The sequence below is a fragment of the Manduca sexta genome, unplaced genomic scaffold (genome assembly GCF_014839805.1).
Source record: "Manduca sexta isolate Smith_Timp_Sample1 unplaced genomic scaffold, JHU_Msex_v1.0 HiC_scaffold_2148, whole genome shotgun sequence".
Lineage (NCBI taxonomy): Eukaryota > Metazoa > Arthropoda > Insecta > Lepidoptera > Sphingidae > Manduca > Manduca sexta.
The window spans coordinates 1-27194 of NW_023593083.1; the positions used below are offsets into that span (position 1 = coordinate 1).

Here is a 27194-nt window from a genome sequence, read left to right on the forward strand (position 1 = left end):
CCTCCAACTTTGATCGAAGCCGCTTGTTTCTTCGGCGGAGGTTCGCCATCTAAAACAAGGGTATTGTTAACACTTCTTCATGAGAAGTTTCTGGTAAAGCTAGGGTTCCCTAAGGTTCTGTCATATAGTCTCCATTGATAATCACCAAAATATTTTTAAAGAAACTTATTAAGACAGCTAGCTTCTAAAAAACGTTTCTTGTACTTAAAAAATCTTCATACGTTCGTAATACGCGGATAAAGAGCGGGGGGCAAACATCCTAAACTTCTAGCTCTATAAATGCGTACCTGTATGTCTAGCATTATTGTAAATGGATCTTACCCAAGATTCGAGCTGATCTGCCTATCTCAAACAAGCCAATAACCACCTCCTAAATATATCTACATACTATGGAAATGTGGATTTAAATTGAAATGTAGCATTGTACCTGGATAAAGTTTATTTCTACGTACTTTCAAACTCATCCTAAAACTTATTAGAACACTGCATGGAACTCAAAACATTCTTATTATGTGGTAACTAACAATGGTACGAAAGTGTTGATTTTGTAAGTATAAAAAATATGTTACTTTCATAATACTTTTAACTTACTTTCGCAAGTAATCTGTACTATATTTTCAACTTCACAATTTTCCATATTCCCAACAAAGATAAAATCACAAACGCACTTTCAATTAAAATTTCAAATATAAAACTGACAGACAACTTAACTGGTATTATTGAGGGTAGATAAAAATCGTTGCACGTATTGAAGTTTGAATTGGGTGATAGTCTGTCTGGTGAAATAAAAAAAAAAATACGGTCCGTAACCCCGTGAATATTAAAAAGATGAGGTTATCTTACAATTATATTTTCATTAAAAAAATATTTTCTATTTTAACGATTTTAAATAAAAACATTAGTCACTTGATGTTTACCCGCGGTTATAAGGTATATTGTCTTGAATTTGCCGCCATACTTTCAGTGCCACGATTCGTTGGCAACACTCTAGCACGCTTCACATGGATATCTTTCATACATTGAATTTTGCTCACCACTCGGTTTAACTAAAGATCATAGCTTTTTTTTCTGATGCCGTATAAGAATTTTTGCCCACGTTGTAAAAAATGTATATAATTTAACAACGGGTGATGTTATCAAATAGGTTTTTCGAAATTAGAGCGTATTGACGTACTTCAGGCGCCAAAACGAAACGTTTCAGCTGATATACTTATTGGTAATTAAATATCCACTAATTATTTACTATTTTATTACTTTACTTATTACTCCGACTGAAGCGTATTTTGTTATTGCGTTTCCAAATTTTACAACGAATAAACTTCGAGCTAAGGTAGTCGATACCATGATGGTAAGCGCGAAGAATATAAACAATAGAACACCATCAAGAATGTTAAATTACAATAACATCCATCACACTCCAATTCATACTCTAAGATCTTGGATGAAAACTCATAATGCCCAGTAAAAGGGAAGATGCAGTTATATTTCTCAATATTTTGTGACGAAAAGATAAAAACATAAAAGAAGGTCCACTGCAACGTTATTATTTTAGTTAATATTGATAATTATAAATAATTATGAGTTGAAAGTAACGTAAAACAGAACGTGTTTTAATCCACCAATCAGCGTCTAGTCAGTAGTGACGTCATATCTGTTATTACAACTTGTTTTAGGTTATAAACATTTTTGCCGAAATTTATAGCATTTTTTAAATAAAAATGGAAGGTGCGTCAGTGGCGTAGCGCAGTTGGGGCGGACGGGATATGAAATGATTTATTTGAATCTGTAAAATGTTATACATTATTTAGATTCCGTCAATATTAACTCTACCACCAGTTCGGAAAGCAGTTTTCACCAGAGAAGAACGGGCAAGAAACTCGGGTGTTGCTCTTTTCAATCAGTTTAGGGTAAAGACTACATTACATGATAAAGTGATAAGAGAAAAAAAAAGTTTAGAGCAGTTCATTACTCATACTTTTAAGAGGCAGAAAATTCATGTCATGAGACCTTTATAACTTTTAGCAATGTTTAGAAGGAGGGGGGAGGGGGCTGGTACGCCTGCTTCCAGGGATGGCGCCAAGACGCGCCCCACTTTTTATTTTTCCATATAACCTTACAGTGTGCATGAGTGCACACGCACACTACGTTGATAACGTCGAATTTCAACCAAAACAAAAAATAAAAAAAATAAAATAAAAAAATAAATTTAGTATCTTATTTATATACTCGTGATCTATTCTATGAGAAAATTATAACATTAATACCATAATAAAATATTGCATCTTCTCTCTTACATAGGCTGCATGTCTAAGTAAGTTATATACAACGGTAATCCATACTCACATCTATTATTAGCCCTGTAAGGTCTCTTTCCCGTCATCACTCTCGGTTGAGGAATCACTAAGTGTAAGTTGCTATCATTTCGTACGTTTGCCTGTGAACAATATTATTAAACATGTCTTGTAAGGTAATGTATATGCATGCATTATACAACATACCTATATGAGCAGGGTTGTTAAAAAACGTGAGTTAAAAAAGAAAAATTTTTTCAAATTTCTTAATCGAATCTTTTTTCATTCGTAATTTATTACTATTATTTTTTTTCATTAAAATTGACAAATGCCACCTGGATTACTGAAATTGCTGTCACATATTACTGATTACATAATTATTTCTTCCGTTTCTGCGACACATATTTCTGAACGTTTTCACTCACTAATAAATTAAATAACTCCATATTACACTTTTACACACAGCTTTACCTTCCGTAAGCAAACTTCCTTCGTTAAAACAAATCCACACAGCATCTTTGCAACTATTTTGTCGTATTCACACTTTCCTTAATCGATCGCGTATGCCGAGGCGAAGAATCAAAACGCAAGTTAACATTACGGGGAATACCCGAACTGTCTAGATAAGAATAGCATTGCACGTGCGTGTGCGCCGTAGTTTATATCGGGGAAGTCCCTTGACACAGTCTGGTTGATATCTTGGCATTAAAAACTATTGATGTAGATAAAAAAAAACTGTTTCTATCTATAATTTAAATTTATTTAATCATCTCAACCCTGTGTATCGGTGGGATATTAAGCAAACTACGAATTGGTATAACATTTGTACAAGTTATATAGAAACAATGCAGACCTTTTATACAAAATAAATTTAATGTGAAAATACCTTTTGTTATTAAAATGTCATCTAGAGGAAGTTTCCAATCCAATTTAAAAATGGGATCTAATTGTGTCTACCTTATAACTAAACTAGTATTAATATGATAAGAACAGAACTAAAAAACAACTTTTTTCGGATTTAATCGCTGTTTTTATATTTTAATTATTTTCCGAGACCGCCCCGTGACCATGAAGGCTGCAAAGTCTTCGAACCGTCTGGAGAAAACTATAATATAAAAACCGAAAAATAGTTAAACTATTTTTCGTTTTTAATGTCTAACGTTCACGTAAACATAAGACATTATAAAACAATAATTATGATTTTAAATTAAAAATGCATAACTCACCGTATCTTCTGGAGGTGTTTCTGGTTTTTCCGGTGGTTCTGAAAAAAAAGACATACTTAAATTAAAAATATACCAACAATATTTATATTCAGTTTCAAAAGTGGAACAAATTTAAAACTTAGAAATGCTTTTACACATTATGTTCAACAGAAAAAATGTTTTTTCTTTATCTAAACTTACAAGAACCTTTGAAGTTTATTTTAGTCAAGAAAAGACGATCGTTCATACCGATACAAAAATTTAAAGGATTTGAAAATTTTAATCGAATTCACTCAGTTTGTGGCTGACTATAAAATATTGTGTTAACATGTATTGTATACAACTTTAAATATTTTTTATAATATCATGAGGATAAATCTTTTTCTTGTTTTTTAATACACAAATTCCCACATTATCGCCTTCTAGTTGCGATGCTTACTTTATACTGGCAAACCTCATCACAATATAACGAACAACTTCCCACAGGATGTGGTTGCAGCAGAAAATGTGAACAGGTTTAGGAACAAACTTGACAAATATTTTGCTGGGAAGTGAAACCAGAATCAAGGATTACAGGATACAGGCATATCAGTTAAATAAACTGCCAGTCCGATAATATTAATAATAAAAATACAATAGCACTGAATAACACAACTTAATACAAGGGGCATGAAGTACATATTAAATCATAAAGCATGAATCAAAATGATAATTCTAAATTCAAATTACAAAATATATATATTGTATTACTGAAGACATAAAATATACTATATACCACCCACTTAAAGTTAATTTTCCTGTATACACCAATGTGTATTGGTCGGTTGATAAGTTTACACCGGACATCTGTATTTTTCAAGTTTGATAGAAACCTATCGGTTATAACGACTAACCGCCCTTTCAATAAACGATTCCAATCGCTTTTTCGATCTCAAAAATGGTCCAATCAGAACAAAGTTTTTTTTTACATGCTTACAAATGAGTTATATTGAATGGTTCATCCTCGGAATCAGATTAAAGATTGATATTGGGATTGTTTATTGAAAACAGCTGTAAATAGCGACGCCCTGTTCGATGCTCTATGCATATAAACATCTGTGTAAATATATCACACTGGATAAAGTGAGCAATATTATGGAATTTATCAGTTATAACAACAAATTGTCATTTATTTTCAGTAATCTAAAATATTATTTTGATCCTTATTGTGATATAAGAAAAATAATCATAAACATTTTTTTTATTCACGCAAGTCACAGTGGCTGCACTGCACCTGATGCTTAGCAATGCTGTCGAGATAGTGTATCAAATGGAAACAGTATTGTAATGACATTTTTAAATAATACCCACACAAATAAACTACGCAAATAAAAGTGTTTGTGCCACGATAATATTTTGACCCAAGCAATATCGCATTGAGGACCATACCCCAGATCGGGTTATGAAAATACTTCTTTAACTGTCCCAGATGTGACAATTTTAAGTCAAAATATTACCAGAGAATGAGATACAAATAAAGGCAGTGACAGACTAGAAAGGAACTTTTCAAAGTTATGTGTGTATTGATTGTGAATTATCACTCACATTAATGATGAAGGAATACATTGTGAGAAAACCTGCACACTTGAGAATTCTGTGTATGAACTTTGAGGGTGTTTTAGGTCTTCCAACCCGCATTAAGCCAATGTGGTGGACTAAGACCTAAACACTCTCTGTAGTAGACGAAGCCCGTTGGCCAGCAGTAAGCAGTATATAATACAGAGCTGATATTATATTTATATATATCAGATACAACAAGATTAGGTTGTCTCTTCAATGGTGCTATAGCTAGTTTTTTACTGTACTTACTTTATTTTTATTACATTTAATAATAGTTAAATTCTTGAAATCACAAAGTGTAACTACACTGGACCAAATGTTTAATTAGGTGTAATTAATTGAACTGAAGATAAAAAAAAACCGCATCTATGGCATAGGTAATATATATTTTAATGCAATGATAATTTATAAATTCCTAAGTACAACATATTTTGTATATTATGTACTTTTAAATAATAAATTAAATAATCGATACTATAAACTCACGAGAGAATTGGGTTCAGTTTAAATTATATAAAAAAACATTCAAATTACACGCACATCTCCTTAATATTTAAATTTACGCGGTATCTTAGGTTATGTACGTTACGAACGAAAAAAACATTGTTTTCTAACAAAATTATTGATGTTTAAAGATGTAACTGATAGAATAACTGAAATGTATTTAGAACTTACGATCGCTTGTGAAATCCATTTCCTTATCGCCCTCTGTAAGTGTAATTAAACACGCCATTATTAATATATGCTGTTTACTGTAATGAAGACTTAGCACTTTAAATCCAAATATTGCGAGTCTACCTAAAGTCAAGTTTTAATTTGAGCGCGTTAACAAAATGCTCAATATTATTGTACAGGTAGCCGATAACAGAAATCAGTAGAACACAAACAAAAATCGATGTTTATTTTCGTTCAGAAACAGCACAGTTCCAAAGAGGGGAATTTAAAAAAATATATAAAATGTAAACTTAATTTAATTAAATTCCATATTTAAAATGTATGGTTCAGGTGACTTTATTATGAAAACTAGTTAAAAATAATACACCCGTTGCTTTTAAAAAAAACAGCTTACGGTAAAAGATAAAATCATCGTCTATCAACAATGGAGCCACAATCTAAAAATAAATGTACCGTACTCAGGGACTTAAATAAACTAAATAGTACATAACTATTTAGTATCAAGTTAGATTTGGGGCTGGTTTGAGGGGAAGCAATTTTCTTATACTATACTAGCGTCTTTGCCCAGCTCCGCATCCGTAGCAGAACCTTAGCGTAAGCCTAACTGTGAGAAGGTGACATATCGCTAGCTCACTATTACAAAATCCGATGTAATTATTTACTTCATTGCAAAAAGATAAAAATTTCATGTTGATATAAAAAGACAATACATGGGTCCCCTTTATTAATCTCGCGATTATTGTTTTTTCTTACTCAAAATTACTTGGAACTATATGATATTTAAAATTCAATTTGCACTCTAAATATAACAAAAGATTGTCATGCGTTCAGACTTCCAGCGATATGTTATACTTATACTGTTTGGCTATGGCGGACTTTTCTGTACCCAGATTTATAAAGAGGAACAATTTCTTATTCCACCATACATTGCAGACAATGGTAATATATATTAATGGAATTATTTTTTTTTGTTATTTGATATTACGCATCGATTACAGTAAAAGCGAGAGCTTTCAACAATCATCGCAATAAATTACCCGCATAAAGCTTGAATCATTCCGTCCATTAGTGAAAACAGTATGATAATTCTTTCGGTAAATAGTTTTTGAGTTTATCGTGTTTACACAGACGCGGCTGTGGAACTTTTGTACCATGTAGTGTTGTAAGGACATATTGGAACATAGGTATCCACTTTCCTATATTATAAAGTACTTTGTGGTACCCAGCACTAAAAATAAACATGAAAGAAGTTTTGCTTCATTCTAATTTCGAATAAATGAAACTTCCTTTTTTAAGGGATCCAAGAATTAAATAATAACACATAATGGCACTTAATATTTTTTTATTTGAGTAAGTATACAATACTTTCATAATTGAAAGATCTTTGGTTAGTATGACAATATTTTGAAACTGAGATCCTAAACACAAGGTAATAAAGTTGATATTAATCTAAGAAATAACAAAATCTAGAAATGTCATATCACAAAATAAAATCTTGCAGATGCTATTGGGTCTTCATGACTGCTTTAAAACATACATATTTGCATAAGAAATATTATTGTACTAACTTGCCACATATTAAGTATACATGACCATTATAAGAGTTCATTAATGTAAATAAATTTATAAGAAACCTAATGATATGAAAAACAAATTGACTTAGAATTTTAGAGTCTTAGGCCTATGTGTAAGATTGTTTTTAACTTGGCAATAATTATGACACCGAAATTAACTATCAATAAAATGGCACAAAGAATTTCTAATATAGAAGGAGTATTCTTAAAAAGCTCATAGAACAGACAGGTATTCATAAATGCATTACAAATCTACTGGTTACATTATCAGAATAAAAATATTGCTCCTTGAACTACAAACGTGTCCAGAGCTACCAACATGTCCGTTAGCTTTAATAAAATAAATACAGTTTGACTGCATGTTTTATCCTAAATAAATGCATAAAAAATTTCTTTTTTATGGTAAAAATATACAATTTATTACATGAGATTGATCTTAAAAACAAAGCTGCATCGACAGCTGAGATCTCGGCTTAAGTGATGAGCCAGTAATGACCGCCTTAAATATATTTCAGTGTTCAAAGCAATTGAGACTGAAATGTAATGAAGTAGTAAAACTCCACTATCATAGTAAACATATCGAATATATCTTAGTCTTATGTTACTGAGTATTCATATTTGCCACATCTAGACATAAAATACATCGAAAAATTTAAAATTTCTAAATTAGTTGACAATGGTCCATCTTGCTGGCTTCTCACAGTCTCCAGAATCTGGGCAGAGGCGATTGAATGTTGTCTCCTTAGGGAATCCGAGGATCTCCCTCTCCTCTTGAATACGGAACGAAAATGTACTCTCATGTGTTCCGATGAAGTAAACAGCCCGGGAACAAATAATCTGATCTATAACAGCATAATCTCCATCCCTCAGCTGGATAGCATCTTTGTGATTGGGAGAAAACATCTTAACCTCATGGCTGTGCCTGGACAGAGCAGCTTTCAGCTTCTTAATCTCCTCTGAAGTGGCATCAGTAGCCAAAAAGACACCTGTTACGTCCAACCGTTTTTCATAGAGGAGTTTGTTAATTTGAGCGGCAGTTTGCTCAGGCGATGGGACGTCTTTCCCGCGACTCCGTGCGAAGTCTTGCCTGCGCCAATGAACTGCCATATACGAGTCACACTTGACTTTGTTGCATGAAAGCTCCTTCTTAATATATTCATCAGCAATATCCAACAGTCTTTTGCTAAACTTCATACTCTTCCTGCAATCCCAGTAGACCTTTGTCCCGTATGAGGTATGCAAAGGAATCTCCCCATTCGAAAACATGATGGTCTTGGCCGTGGGATGCAAGGCAACCAACTCCCACAGCATGGAAATTTTTCCTTGGTAGTGAACGCAAACTGTTTCTTTTACGGTTACATTATTGTAACCCCAGAACTCGCCATCGTAGTAGCAGTCCTCGGTCGTCTCCCACTTATCATCATAATCACCGTCTTCAAACAACTTCTTGTAGTTTTTGCAGTACGTACAAAACATCTATTTCTATAGCATTGCCCGTGAATTGACTAAATGTTTCGTTGAATTCAAGAACCGGCGCGTAGGATTTGAGCGCGTCGACCTGGAAAAAATAACTCCAAGACATAGGTTCGTGTTTTACAACTCTGGATTTCCAGTGGAATAGATTGTACCACGGGGGCAAAACTAACCGCCAATTTTCCTTTTTTCCGTCCTTCTGAGCCTCTGCAAGCATTATAGCAAACCTCATATATACGTCGCGTCGTAAATTAAAGCCTTCAGGCGGGTTCACGTCGTATAATAATAATTTTATATCATTTGTATTTTCGACGGCATCCGGACAAGTTTTCGTAGCGGCATCGCATTGGTCATTTTCCAAGACCAAATTTGCACTTGTAAATAACAAATTGGCTAATATAATACTTAAGAAAATCATGATCCTATACACAAAGTCGCCGCAGCGACGTTAAGGCGAAATCAATAAATTGTTTATTGATTTTCGCAAATTACCACTCTTCCACTCTTGACTTTCGTTTTGCGTGACTGTCAAACTCAGTGTTGCCAGGGCCCTTGAGACGTAAGTTACATTTCGTTTCCTGAAATGTTACATTTTTGCTGCAAAAGTTACATTATTGTTTTGTTTTTAATTTACGCGTTTTTGGGCAAGCATTTCTGTAGCTACGAAACCGCGGGGACTCGCGAAGTAGGTAATGTGCGCGCGTGCGCACACTCAAGCAAAATCAAGTTTTAATATATGCAAGATACGTTTCATTTTGTCATGGCGAGCCACCTCTAAGTGTGATATGAATTGAAATACTTTTTAGACCCGCCAGTTTTAGGTGCGTTCAATTTGGAGGCGTTGAATAGAAATGCGTTTGTAATCTGTTAACAATAAAAAAAAATTATTACAAATCTCGTTGTTCTCAAAAGTTACGAAAATTGCCTTAAATATAAAAATTACTTACATGTTACGCGAGGGGGTCAAAAGTAACGAAAAATGTAAGAAATGTAACCTTCTGGCAACACTGGTCAAACTGTCCGGAAACAAAGTTGTGAAACAGGAAATTACCGTTGTTATGAAAACCATACAGTCTCATTGAAACCATCTAATCCAAATTATATTGTACTGTAGTATAAAATTATATTTGCGATAACAAAGTTCAATCTGTAAAAATAATATAAATTGTAATTTTCTTATCTACCTAAAAAGAACACATGGATTGACAACAATAATGGAACACGTTTTGCTGCTTGCAACACTTTTTCTGATGTCACTAACTCCGTTCCAACTCCACGTTTGGCTATTTAGCATTAGATTAAGACGAACGTAAGACCGGGCTTATATTTTCACCGAGATGTAGAAAGAGACAAAAAATATTGAACGTTATAGGTCTTCCCACTTTTATTGTTTATGGAACACAGGACAAGAAGTACCGATGTGTAGTCTAAGTGAAATTTATTGAAAAATACAGTATTTAAAGTATTTATTGATTAAATTAACACACAATGGAGTTAAACGACGTGATTGTAAATCAACCCGTCGTTATAGACAACGTAAATAAGTTTATATTTCTTTACTAAAACCTATTTCTATCAATTTGGCACAACTAATTTTTACTGCTATAATTTTCCAAAAGGAATCACGTTAGCATGGCACTTGATAATAATAGGTCAAGAATAAACATTAAAACAATAATATAGTAATAGTCAAGTGAAAATTTATGCATAAATAATGAGTTGTGAGTCATTATTACGTCAACAAAGTTGGAATTGTTTTTTTTTAACTGTACCGGCGTTCCGTAGGGCTCCGGAGTCATTAAAGCGGGCTTTGCTGGCGACCAGATACCAAAATGCAGATTCCCAAATTAGTAAGTAATTGTTACACTATAGTATAATGTTTAGTGTGTCTTTAGTTCAAGGTGGAATTGAAATTGCGTATGAAAAAACCGCATCAATATCGGTCCATTCGTTTAGGAGTTATAATGCCCCAGACAGACATACAGATACACCTTAAACTATGGCTACTATATTGAAATTCTGAGAAGAATCCTTTGATCAAGTATTATAGTATATAAATAAACTCCATTTTTCGTTCCAACAATTAATTCACTCATGTGTTTTTTTGTAGTGAGGGACTATAATTAAAAGATCTAGTACATGACTTTTTGAACATGAAATTTATGTTAGTTATCATACTGAGCTTATTGTATTTAATCATAGTCATACATATTATAAGTTAGGTTCAGAATAGTACATATTTTCTCTAAAAATTATTGTAATTTTGGTACAAAATAAAGCAGAACTCAATACCATGGTCGACAAATTATTAGTCATATAATTCTTAGTATTATCAAAATTACACTTTGTACCTAAAAAGCATTATGAATATGTATTACATAAATAAAGCAATGATAGCCTAGTTTGGAACAGAACAATCAACCAAGCTGAAGACTGCACAAAAAAAAACCCAAAGCACACACTTCTGACTTTTTGAAGCTATCTCTGTATTGACTATGAATTATTGCTCGCTTTAACATTAATGGAGAACACCATAAGCAAACATACATACCTAAGAATTCTTCATAAGAATTTGATTAATTGTGCTTGACCTTCTTTAAACAAGGCTTAAATATGAGTGCTCTCTTCCAAGTTGGCAATGGATTGTTGTGCCTCTGGCATTGCAAAGGCCATGGGTGCTTGCTCATTTGCCTATTAAGGCAATAAAAAAGAATTACCAACAGTGTTATGTGACAGTACTTACAAAACATATCCAATGTAATTTTGTCTATCTCACAGCATCGGCCGCCCAAAACACGTGCGTGTGATGGCGGGCGCGCTAGAAGGCGAGCTGTTCGTGGGCCCTCGCGCTGAAGAGCACCGTGGCCTGCTCAGCATCAAATACCCCATGGAGCATGGCATTGTCACTGACTGGAATGATATGGAGAAAGTGTGGAATTATATATACAGCAAGGTAAATAAAACAATAATTTCAGGAAGCTATGCGTTTAAGAATGTGTCTTCATAAACTCATGCAAAGTAAAAGCCGTTTAAGTCAACTGTATTTCTATTAGGATAATTACAATAAGAGGAAAGGTAATTGCTATATTACATGTAGGCTCATACTCCAATCCTTTGGTTTTCAAAGATTGGCATGCTAAGTGTAAAGGGGGGCTTTATAATACATTTTGTAAACCAATTTTTTTCCCTTAGGAACAGTCTCTTTTTCTGGATGAGGGATACCATGTCCTGTATCCCCACGGCTTATATGCAAAATTCTATGATCACTGGTTTGAGTAATAAAGGCTCAAACGCATAATAAATTAACTCATTTTTAAATTTAGGAAATTTGGTGGCCTCTGCTTCCTTGCATTGAAGAGAATTTTCTATTTTAGGCAGCAGGGCGGTGTGCCAAAATCTACTCTAGGAACCCCTGTTCTTATGAAAGGCATCATTGTTATATCCAGTAAAAAATATCTCTAAGAACTCATACAAATTATAATCACCCATCTTAACAAAAAATAGAGTTTTAAAGTTCACAACCAATACTGCAATTAAAGCTTTTATAGTTATTGTTTAACTCCAATCATCCTACAGGATCAGCTGTCTACTTTCTCGGAGGAGCACCCAGTGCTGCTGACGGAGGCACCTTTGAACCCTCGCCGCAACAGGGAGAAGTCAGCAGAGGTGTTCTTTGAGACGTTCAACGTGCCCGCGCTGTTCCTGTCCATGCAGGCTGTGTTAAGTTTGTGAGTAGAAAATTTTCCTAATATGATATAATATGTACAGTGTTCATTTCACAATAATATTAAAATGTTTTAACTTTACATTAAAATTTTCCATAATGATTCCTATTACGTGTACGTTAGACACTGAAAAAAATGTCGCTGTTTTTATATTATAATTTTCTGCCGACGTTTCGAAGACTGCAGCCGTCATGGTCACATGGGAGTTTGAGGTGTTGGTCATCGAAAAAATCAAAGTTATCAATATACCTACCTTTGTAATTATACAGTTGTTTACTATACGACGCTTACTGTCTTAAGAGATGTCCCAATCTCAACCTTCAATCCGATTCCGAGAATGAACCAATCAAAATAACTCATTTGTAAACATGTCAAAAACACTTTGCTCTGATTGGTTCATTTTTGAGAGAGTTTTTTTTTATTTCTTTAAATGAAGAGGCGAGCTTACCGTTTGCCTGATTGTAAGCGAGACGGCCGCCTATAAACAGTAGAAACACCATCCAACTCTTTGAATGACAGTATCGTTTGGTATTCCACTGCGCTCGCCATCCTGAGACATGAGATGTTAAGTCTTATTATGTCCAGTAGTTACACGGGCTACAATGTCCTTCAAACTGGAGCACAAATGACTACACTGCTGCCTGACGGCAGAAATAGACACTGCGGTGGTGCCTATCCAGTAAAATTCAAAAAGGCGATGAGGATTGTTTACCCAAAAATGGTTAAAAGTCAAACTTTGCTATAAAATCTTTCACCATTATAACATATAGTTTAATTTAGTAGGTTTTTTTTACTCTCACGCATTTTGTGTAAGTAGGTTAGTTGTATATTGCTTTGTATATTTCTCTTTTGTAATGTATGAATGTTATACGCGAAAATATTATTATTATATATAATATCAAACACGAGATCTCTCCTGTGTTCTAGATACGCGACAGGGCGTACGACAGGCGTGGTGCTGGACTCCGGCGACGGCGTCACCCACGCAGTGCCCATCTACGAGGGGTTCGCGATGCCGCACAGCATCATGAGGGTGGATGTGGCCGGACGTGACGTCACGCGGTATCTCAGGTCAGTGGAGACATATATTACTCTCAGATTACAAAAAAAATTAATGATGAGACGAGCTTGCCGTTCGCCTGATGGTAAGCGATACGACCGCCAATAAACAGCAGAAACTCCATCCATCACTTTGAATTACAAAGTATTGTTTGGTATTCCACTGCGCTCGCCATCCTGAGACATGAGATGTTAAGTCTCATTATGTCCAGTAGTTACACTGGCTACAACAATGATGATTGGAGACATTACATCAATGAAGGTTACGACTTAAGCATAAATATCTTTATTGTAACTATTTTTAAGGTTTTTAAAGGTCAACATCCTTACCCCATAATTTTTTCCCCTCCTTTCATTAATAGATCAGTACTGTATCCACTTCTGCTGTATTTAAAGGTCTCCTCAGAGGGTGATTTTCATTGGTAGCCCCTCCCTCTGCAGTCTTCTTTCATGTGCCTTTATTTCAAACCTTAGACCTTCCCCTTCAACAACCTTCCAAAAATATTGTAGAAAAAGTTTTGGTTAAGTTTTCATGACCACCATCTACCTAACCCAACCTCTTCAGGGGAACCCAGTGATCCAGCAAAACTTGTTAAAAATGCAATATTGTCTGACATGGAAACCTATACCAGGACTTCTTGGCACACGGCTCATATACATTGACCAAACAGGCACTTTGCTATAAAGCTGAAGATTTTGTTTGAACATGCTAATCTTAGGAACTACTAATGCAATATATTTTTTTCACTAATATAAAGCTATATTCCTCCTATGTGCTATAGGCTACTTTATATCCCGCAAAACTTTATCACGTAGGCAAAACCGCAGGAAAAAAATTATATAATAATAAAGTAATTTTTTCTCTCATTCATTTAGACTGCTCCTGCGCAAGGAGGGCGTGAACCTGCGCACGTCTGCGGAGCTGGAGATCGTGAAGGCCATCAAGGAGCGCGCCTGCTACCTCTCACCCAACCCGCTCAAGGAGGAGACGCTCGAGACGGAGCGCGCGCAGTACACGCTGCCCGACGGCACGCAGCTCGAGGTATCAGACTGGCTTCTGGAACGTTCCACGAGGAGAAGCCTGGGCTTAACAGCGCGGGCTCTGTTTCACAACCTGCTTAGAGAGTAGGACAACACATTCTGTTCAAGTTGCCTCGAGAGGCAATAACAATTACAAGTGGACAAAAAATCTTACAGACAATATTATTAGGGCACACAGTGATCCCGAACGCAAAATGTGGTAATTACACAGTGTTATATGGCTCTGTTTATATGACGGCCAATAGCCAACCACAGCGCCCCTGCGCCTGCGCACTTCGAAGGCTGTCATGCCGAGAGTACAGAAACAGATCTGTTATCACAGCATTGCTTCGTACTTAGTTAAGTAAAGTTTGTGAATACGGGCTTTGAAATTACGAGCCATTACATTTCCAATCAAATTGTAATTATAAGGATCTCCCGTCAGTCGTCATTTTATTGGACTCCACTCCACTTTGCGATGCTTGTATAAAAAAAAAGTTATTAATTATCCAATTTTAGACTTTATTGCAGCATTAGACATATAGATTCCATTCATTTCAGATCGGGCCGGCGCGGTTCCGAGCGCCAGAAGTGCTGTTCAGACCTGATCTCATTGGCGAGGAGTGTGAAGGTAAGCCTATAATTAATATTTATTAGACGGAATGATGAAAATTATAAGACAGAATGATATATGTATTTCACAGTTTTATTGATAATGATTTAATATTGTCCCACTCAATTGCTCAAGCGACTACACTTGATTGCTGTGTCAAGCGTAATAAATAAATATTGAGGCTTGTTAGGGTCTTTTTTTGGATACAGACCCGCAGTCAACACCGACAGAAAACAGCGAATGAGATACTAGGTGCCCCCAGCTTAGAGACTGCAGGGCCCTGGAGGAAAGAGGGAAGGGATAGTTGGGAGGAAGTCTGGAGGAAGGATAAGGAACCATCTTAGGTTGGGTGGAGGGGAAAGGGAAGGGAAATTTAAATAGTTATATAAGTAATTTTAATAGTTGTTTAGAAATAATAATAATTATTCGTATGCTTTGTTTTGACGTATCATAAGTGCAACTTTGTTCGCCTACGTGATAAATAAAGTATTTTAAATGTTCGCAAGTCCCTCATAGGCCTCAATGTGTACTTACAACAATGAGGTATGCACAGTTAACTGTGTGCCTAGGGCCGCGTCAGATGTCCCCCCGTGCATGGGCGTGCATTCGGTGTTGAGTCCACGCACACAAGAATTATCCGGGAGGGGGGGGGGAGCTAGCTAGCGTTCGCATGTCAGTTAAGAGCCTCCCCCGAGCAGACGGCCTTTAGCATTCGTTCAACACATTTTCGGCGCACGAGTCGCGGCGGGAATATGCAAAAGCAATGACAAAATGATGCTGTATAATAAGGACATGATTTTTTATCCCCCAGGACTCCACGAGGTGCTGATGTTCGCTATCCAGAAGTCTGACATGGATCTGCGAAAGGTGCTGTACCAGAACATCGTGCTGAGCGGCGGCTCCACGCTGTTCCGAGGGTTCGGAGACAGGCTGCTGGCCGAGATACGGAGGCTGGCGCCCAAGGACATGAAGATCAGGGTAAGTGGACTCCGGGGCTGGTACCTTGGTGAGGTTCACTTTTCAGGCCAATGATTCCTTAACTGGCTTGATTAAAAAACGGTTATGGTCATGCAAAAAGAATTTTTTAATTATTAAAATAAAAAATAAGAGCTTGTTTGTTTGAATGCTCTAATTTCAAAAACTACTAAACCGATGTAGTTTTTTTTTTCACTAATAAGAAGCTACATTGCTTATTAACTTAACTATATTTTCAGATCTCAGCACCACAAGAGCGTCTCTACTCTACGTGGATAGGCGGTTCTATTCTCGCGTCGCTCGACACATTCCGCAAGATGTGGGTCTCTAAACGCGAGTACGACGAGGAGGGACACCGCGCCGTGCACAGAAAAACATTCTAAAATGTTATATATACATAATCAAATCCGATGAATGTATGAAAAGTGTTTAAATATTTTGATTCGAAAAACGAATCGATCAATCCAGATAGCTATCGTTAGATCGATTCTGAAAATAAATCATAAAATGAGAGTTGCTATTAGAAGTATACATTTTCATGGTCCAGGGATATGGACCAAAATCGCTTGTCTTTAATTGTTAGATGTAATCAGACGACTATCTGCCCTTAACTGGCAGGAATGTTAATATATATCTATGAAAAGACCGTCATACGCACCTTTACGGTCTAATATTCAGTTAGTTAACTAAGTAGGATCTATAATTCAAAATTGTGTTGTGCCTCGTCGATTATACGGCCTTATTAATATGCTTAGCCAAACAAACCTGTCATATATTCATCGGCTTTGATAAATAACTTATTTTAGTCGCATTAATCGTATGCTAAGCGAAGATTGTATGTATGTTTGTATTTGAAGTTAGCGCGGGCAGTCAACAGATGGCGTTGTTATCAAACGCTAGTGAAGTTAGCGAATGTCGGCGCGGAAATATAAGTACCCTCAGTGAATGAAAAAAAAATCTTTTATATTCTGTATTTATTCAAATATTTTCATGTATCAAAGGGCTTGAATCAAATCGTTAATTAAAATAGTTTATTCTTAAAGGTGCAGAAAGTGACAGATTTGTTTTCATGTCTGTCCTGCATGTACAATGCTGAATTATGTAAAAATTCCATTCCTTATTCGTGTAGTGCTTACGTTCCGTGGATAAAACTTGAATAACAGAAATAGTATGAAATTGCTTTTTATGCATACTACTCAAAGTGCAAATAATCAGTTGTGTGTGGAATATAGTTTCTCATACTAAGTAATATACAGTTAAATGTGGTTCTATTCCTTGGCACAGCTTTGGTACATACAGCTAAAGGCTTCTATGTGTAAACGAGTTGGTCCGCACCTAATATTCAACTAAGACCGCTTTGAACTTACACTGGAATCGACCTGAAACGCGTGGCAGTCAGTTCCTTTGCAAAAAATCGTGTGCAAAGTCCCATTGATTGATTCAGAACCCAATACGAGCACTAAAATCTAAATAATCTCAGAATAGTGATTTGTGCCCCGTACTTTCTCAATAAACTTGTTGCTAATAAAAATGACTCAACATGGAAGCATGTTGCGACTTTGTCTGTACCCCAGCGGGCAAGGCGTGATGTTTGTTCCAAGCTCTCATTCCTAAAGCAGCTGCAATGTAACGCATGTTTATATAACGAATTTAGGTTGCAAAGTGATTTATATAACGGATAACAGAGCTTATTGTATTAAGTTTAAGCACGCAGTTAAGTATTGAAGACATTCTTTTTGTATATTAATAAATTATTTTTTCTCAATTTGTTTTTATTGATTTTTCAATAACATTCGGAAATCCTTAATAAGGGTACTCTTCTCGTTTATTTTGCACAATAATTATTTTCACCCTTTCGCCCAAAAATATTGGGCTGTTACTAGAAAATTTAAAAAGGTAACAAACTCAACTTTTATTGTAGAAAAAAGCTATTCTTGCCCCAAAGGCGCTGATGCATGCTTAATTTTTTTCTCCAAATAAAAACCATTTTTTAACCGTGCAAAGCTGTTTATAAGGTTTTTAATTATTCTTGCTTAATTTATATTTTGTTAAATGACAAAATACAAGTTTCTCAGAGAAATAATTACTCCGATTTTTTTGTTTCGCTTAACGATACGACCGTTTATAAACAGTAGAAACACCATCTAACAACTTGAATGACAAATTATTGTTTGTTTGGTCCTCCACTGCACTCGCCATTTGCTCGCCATCCTGAGACATGAGATGTTAAGTCTTACTATGTCCAGTAGTTGCCCTGGGTACAATGTTCTTCAAACCGGAACAGAACAGTGACTGCACAATGTTGCTAGAGACAGAAATATACATTGCTGGGTTCACCTAATCAGGCGAACTCTCACATATAAAAGACCTAGCACAAGTAAGTAACTAAGATAATAATATACAAGACACGGGATTTATGCATCTCCCTATTCATGTTCATGCTATTAAGAAACAATGTTGTTTTATAGACACGAAATCAAAAAAACGTTACGGCAATATTTTAGAGTAATCCTTCAAATTATTTCAAACTAGTTTACGCGAACAAGGTGTGAGCTGTATACCAGTGGCGAGGCTTTCATATAAGCCGATTCCTAACAGGTTCTCTTTCGTAAATTAATTAAAAATAAAAAAAAGATTTAATAATTTAAATCAATACTTCAACGATATCGGTAGTTCATAATATCAATTTGTCAAATCGTATCTCGCGCGTATTTCTCGCGCCCGATGCTTGCGCCTTGTAGTGTTCGAACTAAACTCGTGTCCCGCTCGCGTATAGCTTGCCTTGCGATATTGTTGTCCCTTTCACACGCAGCGCGGTGTCTCTGTCTAAACTTTTGAAAGTGATGTACGAATCTATACTATTATATAAAGCTGAAGAGTTTGTTTGTTTGTTTGTTTGTTTGAACGCCCTAATTTCAGGAACTACCGGTCCAATCCGAAAAATTATTTTTGCATTGGATAGCCCTTTGTTCGTGGAGTGCTATAGGCTATATATCATCACGCTATACCCAATAGGAGCGGAGCAGTAATGGCTAATCTCAGGAACTACCGGTCCAAACTGAAAAATTCTTTTTGCGTTGGATAATACTTGGTTTGTGAAGTGCTATTAGCTATATATCATCACGCTATACCCAATAGGAGCGGAGCAGTAATGGCTAATCTCAGGAACTACCGGTCCAAACTGAAAAATTTTTTTTGCGTTGGATATCCCTTTGTTCGTGGAGTGCTATAGGCTATATATCATCACGCTATACCCAATAGGAGCGGAGCAGTAATGGCTAATCTTAGGAACTACCGATCCAATCTGAAAAATTCTTTTTGCGTTGGATAGCCCTATGTTCGTGGAGTGCTATAGGCTATATATCATCACGCTATACCCAATAGGAGCGGAGCAGTAATGGCTAATCTCAGGAACTACCGGTCCAAACTGAAAAATTCTTTTGCGTTGGATAGTACTTGGTTCGTGAAGTGCTATTAGCTATATATCATCACGCTATACCCAATAGGAGCGGAGCAGTAATGGCTAATCTCAGGAACTACCGGTCCAAACTGAAAAATTCTTTTTGCGTTGGATAACCCTTTGTTCGTGGAGTGCTATAGGCTATATATCATTACGCTATACCCAACAGGAGCGGAGCAGTAATGGCTAATCTCAGGAACTACCGGTCCAAACTGAAAAATTCTTTTTGCTTTGGATAACCCTTTGTTCGTGGAGTGCTATAGGCTATATATCATCACGCTATACCCAATAGGAGTGGAGCAGTAATGGCTAATCTCAGGAACTACCGATTCGAACTGAAAAAATCTTTTTGTGTTGAATAGTCCTTTATTTGTGGAGTGCTCAAAGTTATATACCATCACGCTATGACAAATAGGAGCGGAGCAGTAATGAAACATGTTGCATAAACGGAGAAAATTATTAGTTTTGACAGCTTCCGTTGCCTTCGCTGCGTAAACGGTTAAAGTTATGCAACAATAATGTATGACGGGATTGTTCCACTTAAAATGTTCCAAAAAAACATATTATAAAACAAAGTCCCCCGCTGCATCTGTCTGCCTGAACGTGTTAAACTCAAAACTACCCAACGTATTAAGATGAAATTTGGTATGAAGACAGTCTGAGACCCTGGGAAGAACATAGGCTCCCGGTAAACTACTACTTTTATAACGGAAAACTTTAGTCTGAAAAACTTTATAACGCGGGCGGAGCCGCGGGCAAAAGCTAGTACATAATATGTGCCGTGCGTGTATGTATATTTCAGGGTAACTCAAGAATTTGTAACATGTAAGCGAGTACGTATTGTTGATATTGTTATTTAACATAGATACAGTATTGAAAATCTTAAGAATTTGAACATATAAAATAATTTTGCAATAATTTATTTAAAATTATACTTAATCAAAAACGTTCCAACAACTTTTCCTGTGCTTACCAAATTTGTATCATTTCCTTTCGTTTCGGCCATTTAGTTAATTAATGTTATTTGAATTTTCACTGTCGATAATGCTTTCTTATGTTAACGCGAATTTAAAACATAAATAAAATTAGAAATATTGTTTTATTTCAACACTATCGATAAGTTTACAAAAGAGTATTGGATGTGTGCAACACTATTACCGGCATGGGTAGCGCACTGTGTGTTATTCAATAACTTCTCTTATAATCAGTCATAGAGTTGTTATGATAAGCTCCATCTAGCGTGGGGTAGCGGTATTACATAGAATTAAGTTCAAAATTTAAAACAGAAGGAAAATGTCGTATGACGTCGTGTTCATTTTTACAATATAAATTTTATACAATGGTAATAAAGTTAAATTTAATGCAAATGATTTTGTGACATAGATTTAATCGCGATTGTAGATTTTAGCTAATTATAATGGAGGGATGATAGTATGTGAATAAGTTCTGCGAAACTGGTAATGTCAATAAATTGACGACACGTATTTCCACTCTTTTCTTTATTCCGTAATATTTCCATAAAAGGGTTTGATATGAAAATTGATACATTCTTTTCCCACCACCGAAGGGCAAAACGGTTACAGTATTTTTTTTTAACAAAAATGAAGAAGGGTATTACTTTTTAGGCAATTAGTTGATAATTCGGCATGTTAGATCTGATTATTTGTGCATACAGCAACAAAACACAGGTTATTGGCGATTATTTAAAAACCTCAATATTTTGAAAATGGTGACAATTTTTTGGAGGTAATTTTTTATGACTGATAGAGTCTCTTCAAGTCATCTTTCCCTTAAGGTTGTTGTACCATTTACAGGACACCGTATAATGCGACGGCAAACACGAGCCAAGCATGTGGGAACTAAAGTAACTTTTATTACGAAAATACCGGATTTGAAATAGAAATTCCTCAATTTTTCGTTTCTACAACTTGAGATATTACATAACTTGACATTGAGCGTCATGATCAAAGTTTTCTAAGAAAGAATTCTTAACTAACTACATTGTTTAATCTGTTTGTTTACAAAGCTTTAATATTTATTTCTGCTTACGTTTCGAAATGGTATTTTAGGGAATGCCCTTTACAAACTGCGTCAAGAGAGGACGCTAGCTGAAAAGTAAATCGCGCTAGTGAATTGTGCAAGCTGTAAACCAATTCGCATGCAACAATCAAATCGTTACATTCACAAACGCGCGTTATATTAATAGGCACAACATCGTCATATGAAGGAATTTTTGAATAGCTCGTTAGTCGAGCTTATTAATGATAAAACGTGTATTCATGCTAGTCCTACTCTCCAGTGGATGTAGACTAGGGTTTTGGACCAGTAGACAGGGCCTTCATGTTTAAATCGAGAATTGTTGTTGAAAGGACAATGATACCGCGTTTTTTTAAACAAAATAGCTCCATATCCTAGAGCTCTAAATGGAGACTTCGGCAACTAAAAGCAATTAATTAATTTATTAATTATTACCTTGAAAATAAATTATGACGAATTATGGTGCATTTACCCTAATTATACATGGCAAGACTGATGACCAATAAATTATTAAAGAGATTTAAGGCTATGGAGTGTATTTCTACCACTTTTGTCAACTTTAACAAACCAAAAAATAACAGAAAGAGAGCATATTTATCAGCTGTAATGTTGGATTACCTGACACAGTGGCTTAGCAAAGGGGGACCGGAGAGACCGTGGCCTCGGACGGCACATATGACAAGGAGCGGCGCGGCGTGCACCGGGCGCCACAATTTTTAAAGTATAGTTGAAATGTATAGTCACAGTTTAAGCGGCGATAGTCTAGTTAGGTGTAAAATGGACTTCCGAGACGAATGTCCGCAGGTGGCGAAGGTAGTGATGTGTCAACTCGGGATAAACAACTCGAGCTAACTCGAGTTGAAATTCACGTAACTCTAGTTCAACTCGAGTTAAGTAACTCGAGTTAACTGGGTAAAATGAAACTGAGTAATGATTTGTTTGGGTTATTTTTACAAATGTAATAACTCACCAGGTGAATTTAAATAAAAAAGGAATTTATTTATTCATCATGTATACATGTTTTATGTATTTAAGATTAAATCTTCGTAACATAAATAGAGTAAGTATTTAAACTCGAGTTAAAAAGAATTCAACTCGAGTTGACTCGATCTAAACCCAACTCGAGTTAAGGGTCCATATAACCCGATTCCTGCCGGCTTCTCTTTATATAGAATCTAATTATCATCAGAACAATTTGCAGACCGCATTTATGCACATAAGTACCTATATGTTGTGTCGGATTCCTTTTCGAAAATTTCAACTTTCGCCGCTGAGGCACACCAGACTGTGTCTAGTGCCGCGACAAATGTTCATCCGTGCATGGGCATCCGGCAAAGAATTAGTAATAATTAAAAAGTTCGAGGTACCGATGTATACAAATCTTATTTATCTCTTGAATTAGTACGTGTATAGTGGATATAACTCGGGAGTGGTGGATGTCACATATCTTTAGATGATCATGACTCGTTGCCCCCTGTTTAGCTCAATTTACACAACTGTTTCTCTATAAATAAATTATTCAACTTGAAAAATTTCTTAATTTGGTTACAATACCGATTAGATCTAGAAAATTCGTAGTAAAAAAAATAGTACGCTTCAATAAAATAATAAACATCAATTGCCCCCTGATAAGTTATCAATCGCAGCGGGATCGTCGATTACGTAATTTATTATAATACAAGAGTTAAACGATAAGACAGTTCACTCAGTGTTCCTTCGCCTCGCTGTGTGGTTGTGTGAAAAAGTTTGTAAAATGGCGCCCGTACCAGTCGTTAAATTGAATAATGGCCAAACGATACCCGCCTTCGGCCTGGGCACTTGGAAGGTTGGTTATATTTCTTTGACTTCGCGTCGCTTCTTTTTTCTAGTAATGTTTTTAGACTGAAAGCGGCATAATACTTGATGCCATCTCAAATACGAACATAGACCACGGAAATGTGTTAAAATATTACCTAAGTATTTATATTTGAACATATCGAATGGAGAATCACGAGGTTTAGTGGATGGTCGAAAATCTTCATCTTCTTTACACATGATAATCACTAATAAGATGTGTAAGAAAAAATATATACGTTTCATTAATTAGTAAAAATGCGATTAATATAAACAAAAAAGCATTAACGTTACTTTACTACGAGCTTCATAAATCTTGGCAATCTATAACGCGCATTCGGTATTCGCGAAGCTTTCTTTCCTTGCATGCTGGGGACACTATCTCTCCCGTCTGTCCAGCACGAACCGATGCGGGGGTGCGTAGTACTATCCTAATATGGCCTAAGAGTTGTTGTTGTGTTTCCAAATAATGAATCGGGTCATCTATCCTCCCGAGGTGTTTATATTACAATTCTTAGAATAATTTTATATCTTCCTACTTATATTAGCTAGGATAAGCTGATATCGAGTATTCGGCTTGCGGAATCAAAGCTTCGTAGCCTTTTCTATCCCAATCATTAACAAAAACTTCAATAGCTCATAGATATTTTCAGCGTCATTAAGTGGTGGAACTGATTGGTGGTACACGTGTTTCTCGTCATATGGCATGCGGTTCTCCAAGCGAAGCGTGAACAAGCAATTAGGAAGCCGGCATAATTGTGTCAACTGTCAAAGGATACTGTCGTTCCCTGAGGTCGTTCCTTGGGTTATAGCTTAAGGTCCATTTTCATATATTTTGTTTCACCTTTAATCTGGGTAACTAAACAAGTATTGACAAGTAAAGAATTTAAATTCACGTCTAGTTAGTGATTAGTTCTTTAACCCAAGTCAAAACCAAAGTAAGTGTAAAGTGCGTATGGCACTGAGGCCTAAGGGGGCGCAAGACGATCGCCCACCAAAATAGTCCCCGGAAAAACGAAAACATATACTTTCTGACCCTTTTAAAAAAAAAAAGGTTTAAAGGCTAGGCTGATTTTCGCACTCCGTCTTCCAATACGATTAAGACTGCGTTATAACAGACCAGCATGCTCTATCATGCCGGCAAACCAATGTGAGTCTATCTTTCATAAGGAATGTAGTACATTATTCATTATGTCTACAATCAAGGCTAACCAGTACACTGTAGGTACTAAAATAAGTGCTTATGTGCGTGTTGTTTGCAATGCAGATTGAATATATGTGTCACAATTAGCATTTCCCATGGTTTTAGTTGGTAAAGGTGTAACACGTATTATGTTGATCTCATCAAGGAAAAAGTAAAGTTAACAGACACCAACAATCTTTAGAACAATTATTATACCAAATCATAACCGATAATCTAGTGGTAAATAAGTCGACGGCTGACGAAGGTCGCGGATTCACAACCACTACCCAAGTGTTCAAAATATTCATATTGTAGCTAGATTTTCTAATGGTAGATAAACTAGTTACGGACCGTTCTTCATAAACTACAAAATATAATAAAAAATTACGATATACTTCGGTACCGTTGTAATTTCGGCCAACACGATTAATGCTGTGTAACATCCAAGACGGTGTGCTAAACGAATTTCTAGAAGATGTATATTCGAAAATAATAAGTACATTTAGAAAAATATTGGATTTTATACGACTACAAATGTTATTTTACTTTGGTTATATATTTTTTTTACTATGTGGATATAGTATCATTAATTTTATAATGACAATGCCACAATTTTTTTTGTTTCCAGAAATCTCCTTAAGTACATATCATTTTAATTTGAAACCAACACGGTTAGATAAAAAATTTAATGAGGAACATTTAATATAATAATAATATCAGCCCTGTATTATAATACTTGCCCACTGCTGAGCACGGGCCTCCTCTACTACTGAGAGGGATTAGGCCTTAGTCCACCACGCTGGCCTAGTGCGGGTTGGTAGACTTCACACACCTTCGAAATTCTTTTAGAGAATTTCTCAGATGTCAGGTTTCCTCACGATGTTTTCCTTCACCGTTAAAGCGAACGCTAAATTCACAAAGAATACACACATGATTTTTAGAAAAGTCAGAAGTGTGTGCCCTTGGGATTTGAACCTGCGGACATTCGTCTCGGCAGTCCGTTCCACACCCAACTAGGCTATCGCCGCTTTAGGAACGCGAGGAACATTTTGGTAGTTAAAATTTTCAAAGAGATAAAATATTTTTTAAAATTAAGTATTCCAAAATTTTTGTACATACATTCCCGATTGAAACACCTGCGTCGCCAAGTATGGATGGAATTGCTCAAGGCCGTTTGCGCGGGGCAATGCCTTAAGCCAGCGCAGTGGACAGTGGACATAGCTACTTAGGTATTGATTGGAACAATACAAACGTATAGGTGACGATTTAATATGAATACAATATTGTCGTGACTGTTGGCTTTATAATTTAAATGTCCTTGTATTATTAATTGATGTGGGAAACTTTACCGCTTCGCAGTCTAGTATTGAAAATGTTGCTAGCTTTACTCAAAAGATCGGAAATTTATAGAATTATTTAGTTACATATTTTTTCATCCTCATTCACTTAGAATCAAATCTATTGTTAATTGTTCGTATGAGGTAGCTAAGAAATTATATTATTTTTCTTGAGCTACACAGCCAAATTACATAAAAATATTTTCCACACTCTTGGTTTATCGTAGATGGAGGAATATATGTAATTTATCTTGAGAGGCAATAAAGTTAACCGACGTCTTATAAACAGCTGTAGATAATATTCGTCTCAGAATATTTTTTGATAGATAAATAATATTACCTAGTAAGTAATCAATACCGTTTCTTCCTCTTGCGTGTATCTACAGGTATAAAAAATCAAAATACCAATATAATATTTTTATTTAATAAGTACCTACGTTACAAGATATTTCGATTAAATATCCAATTCGAAAATCAAACTCAAAGTATTCCAATGTACGTATGCAACTATAGTAGTGATTTCAATGTCCAATACTTTCCGTAGTATTGTAATGCTCTTTGGTCCCATACAAAGGTTGAACTTGGCAACCTTCGGCCGGCTGTCGTCGTCGTATTTCGTATTGCAGTTCGTCTGTAATTATTTAAAAATATTATTCGAATATTGTGTGAAAATGGCCTCAAAAGTGCCGTTTGTTAAGTTCTACAACGGGCTCAACTGCCCGATTCTTGGTTTGGGGACATGGAAGGTTTGTAAAGCGCTATTTTTTGTTGTGGTCTTATGTCATACGTTCATTAAAATTGCCGGTAAATTACTATGTACACGAACACGCATATAAAGGGAAGTTATTTGTTTATAATGATTCGTTAAAATCTATGTTGCGTTTCAACAAAGTATTAACTGTCCTAACTTCTAAGCTAGCATTCTTTGATTGTAGGAAATAAATTCGCACACGAAGTACTTTGCTTTAGGGAGGATACTTTTTGTTTTTGTCTTTGATAAATCCAATTGCGACTATTAATAGTGAGAATACCCATAGTAGAATAGTGGCTTATACCAATAAGCCAGGCTCCAGGATCAGTCAGGGGTACATCAATAAGACAAGTTGGCTTAATAGTTATAAAGGGTCATTTTTTT

General features: G+C 35.7%; 2 protein-coding genes across 2 annotated transcripts; one reads left to right on the forward strand and one right to left on the reverse strand.

Moving 5' to 3' along the window:
• Positions 1-7095: 7095 nt before the first annotated feature.
• LOC119191950 (GDP-fucose protein O-fucosyltransferase 2-like) lies at positions 7096-9358 on the reverse strand. The gene is given in 2 exon segments (XM_037445801.1): positions 7096-8799; positions 8801-9358. Coding segments are annotated over 2 exon segments (1224 nt in total). The 5' UTR covers positions 9236-9358; the 3' UTR covers positions 7096-8010.
• Positions 9359-10190: 832 nt separating this feature from the next.
• Positions 10191-17464, forward strand: LOC119191951 (alpha-centractin). The gene is made up of 9 exons (XM_037445802.1): positions 10191-10353; positions 10603-10667; positions 11596-11770; positions 12394-12545; positions 13470-13613; positions 14478-14643; positions 15183-15252; positions 16046-16212; positions 16449-17464. Exons 1-9 carry the CDS (start codon positions 10306-10308, stop codon positions 16590-16592), a joined length of 1131 nt encoding a protein of 376 aa, XP_037301699.1. The 5' UTR covers positions 10191-10305; the 3' UTR covers positions 16593-17464.
• Positions 17465-27194: the final 9730 nt, after the last annotated feature.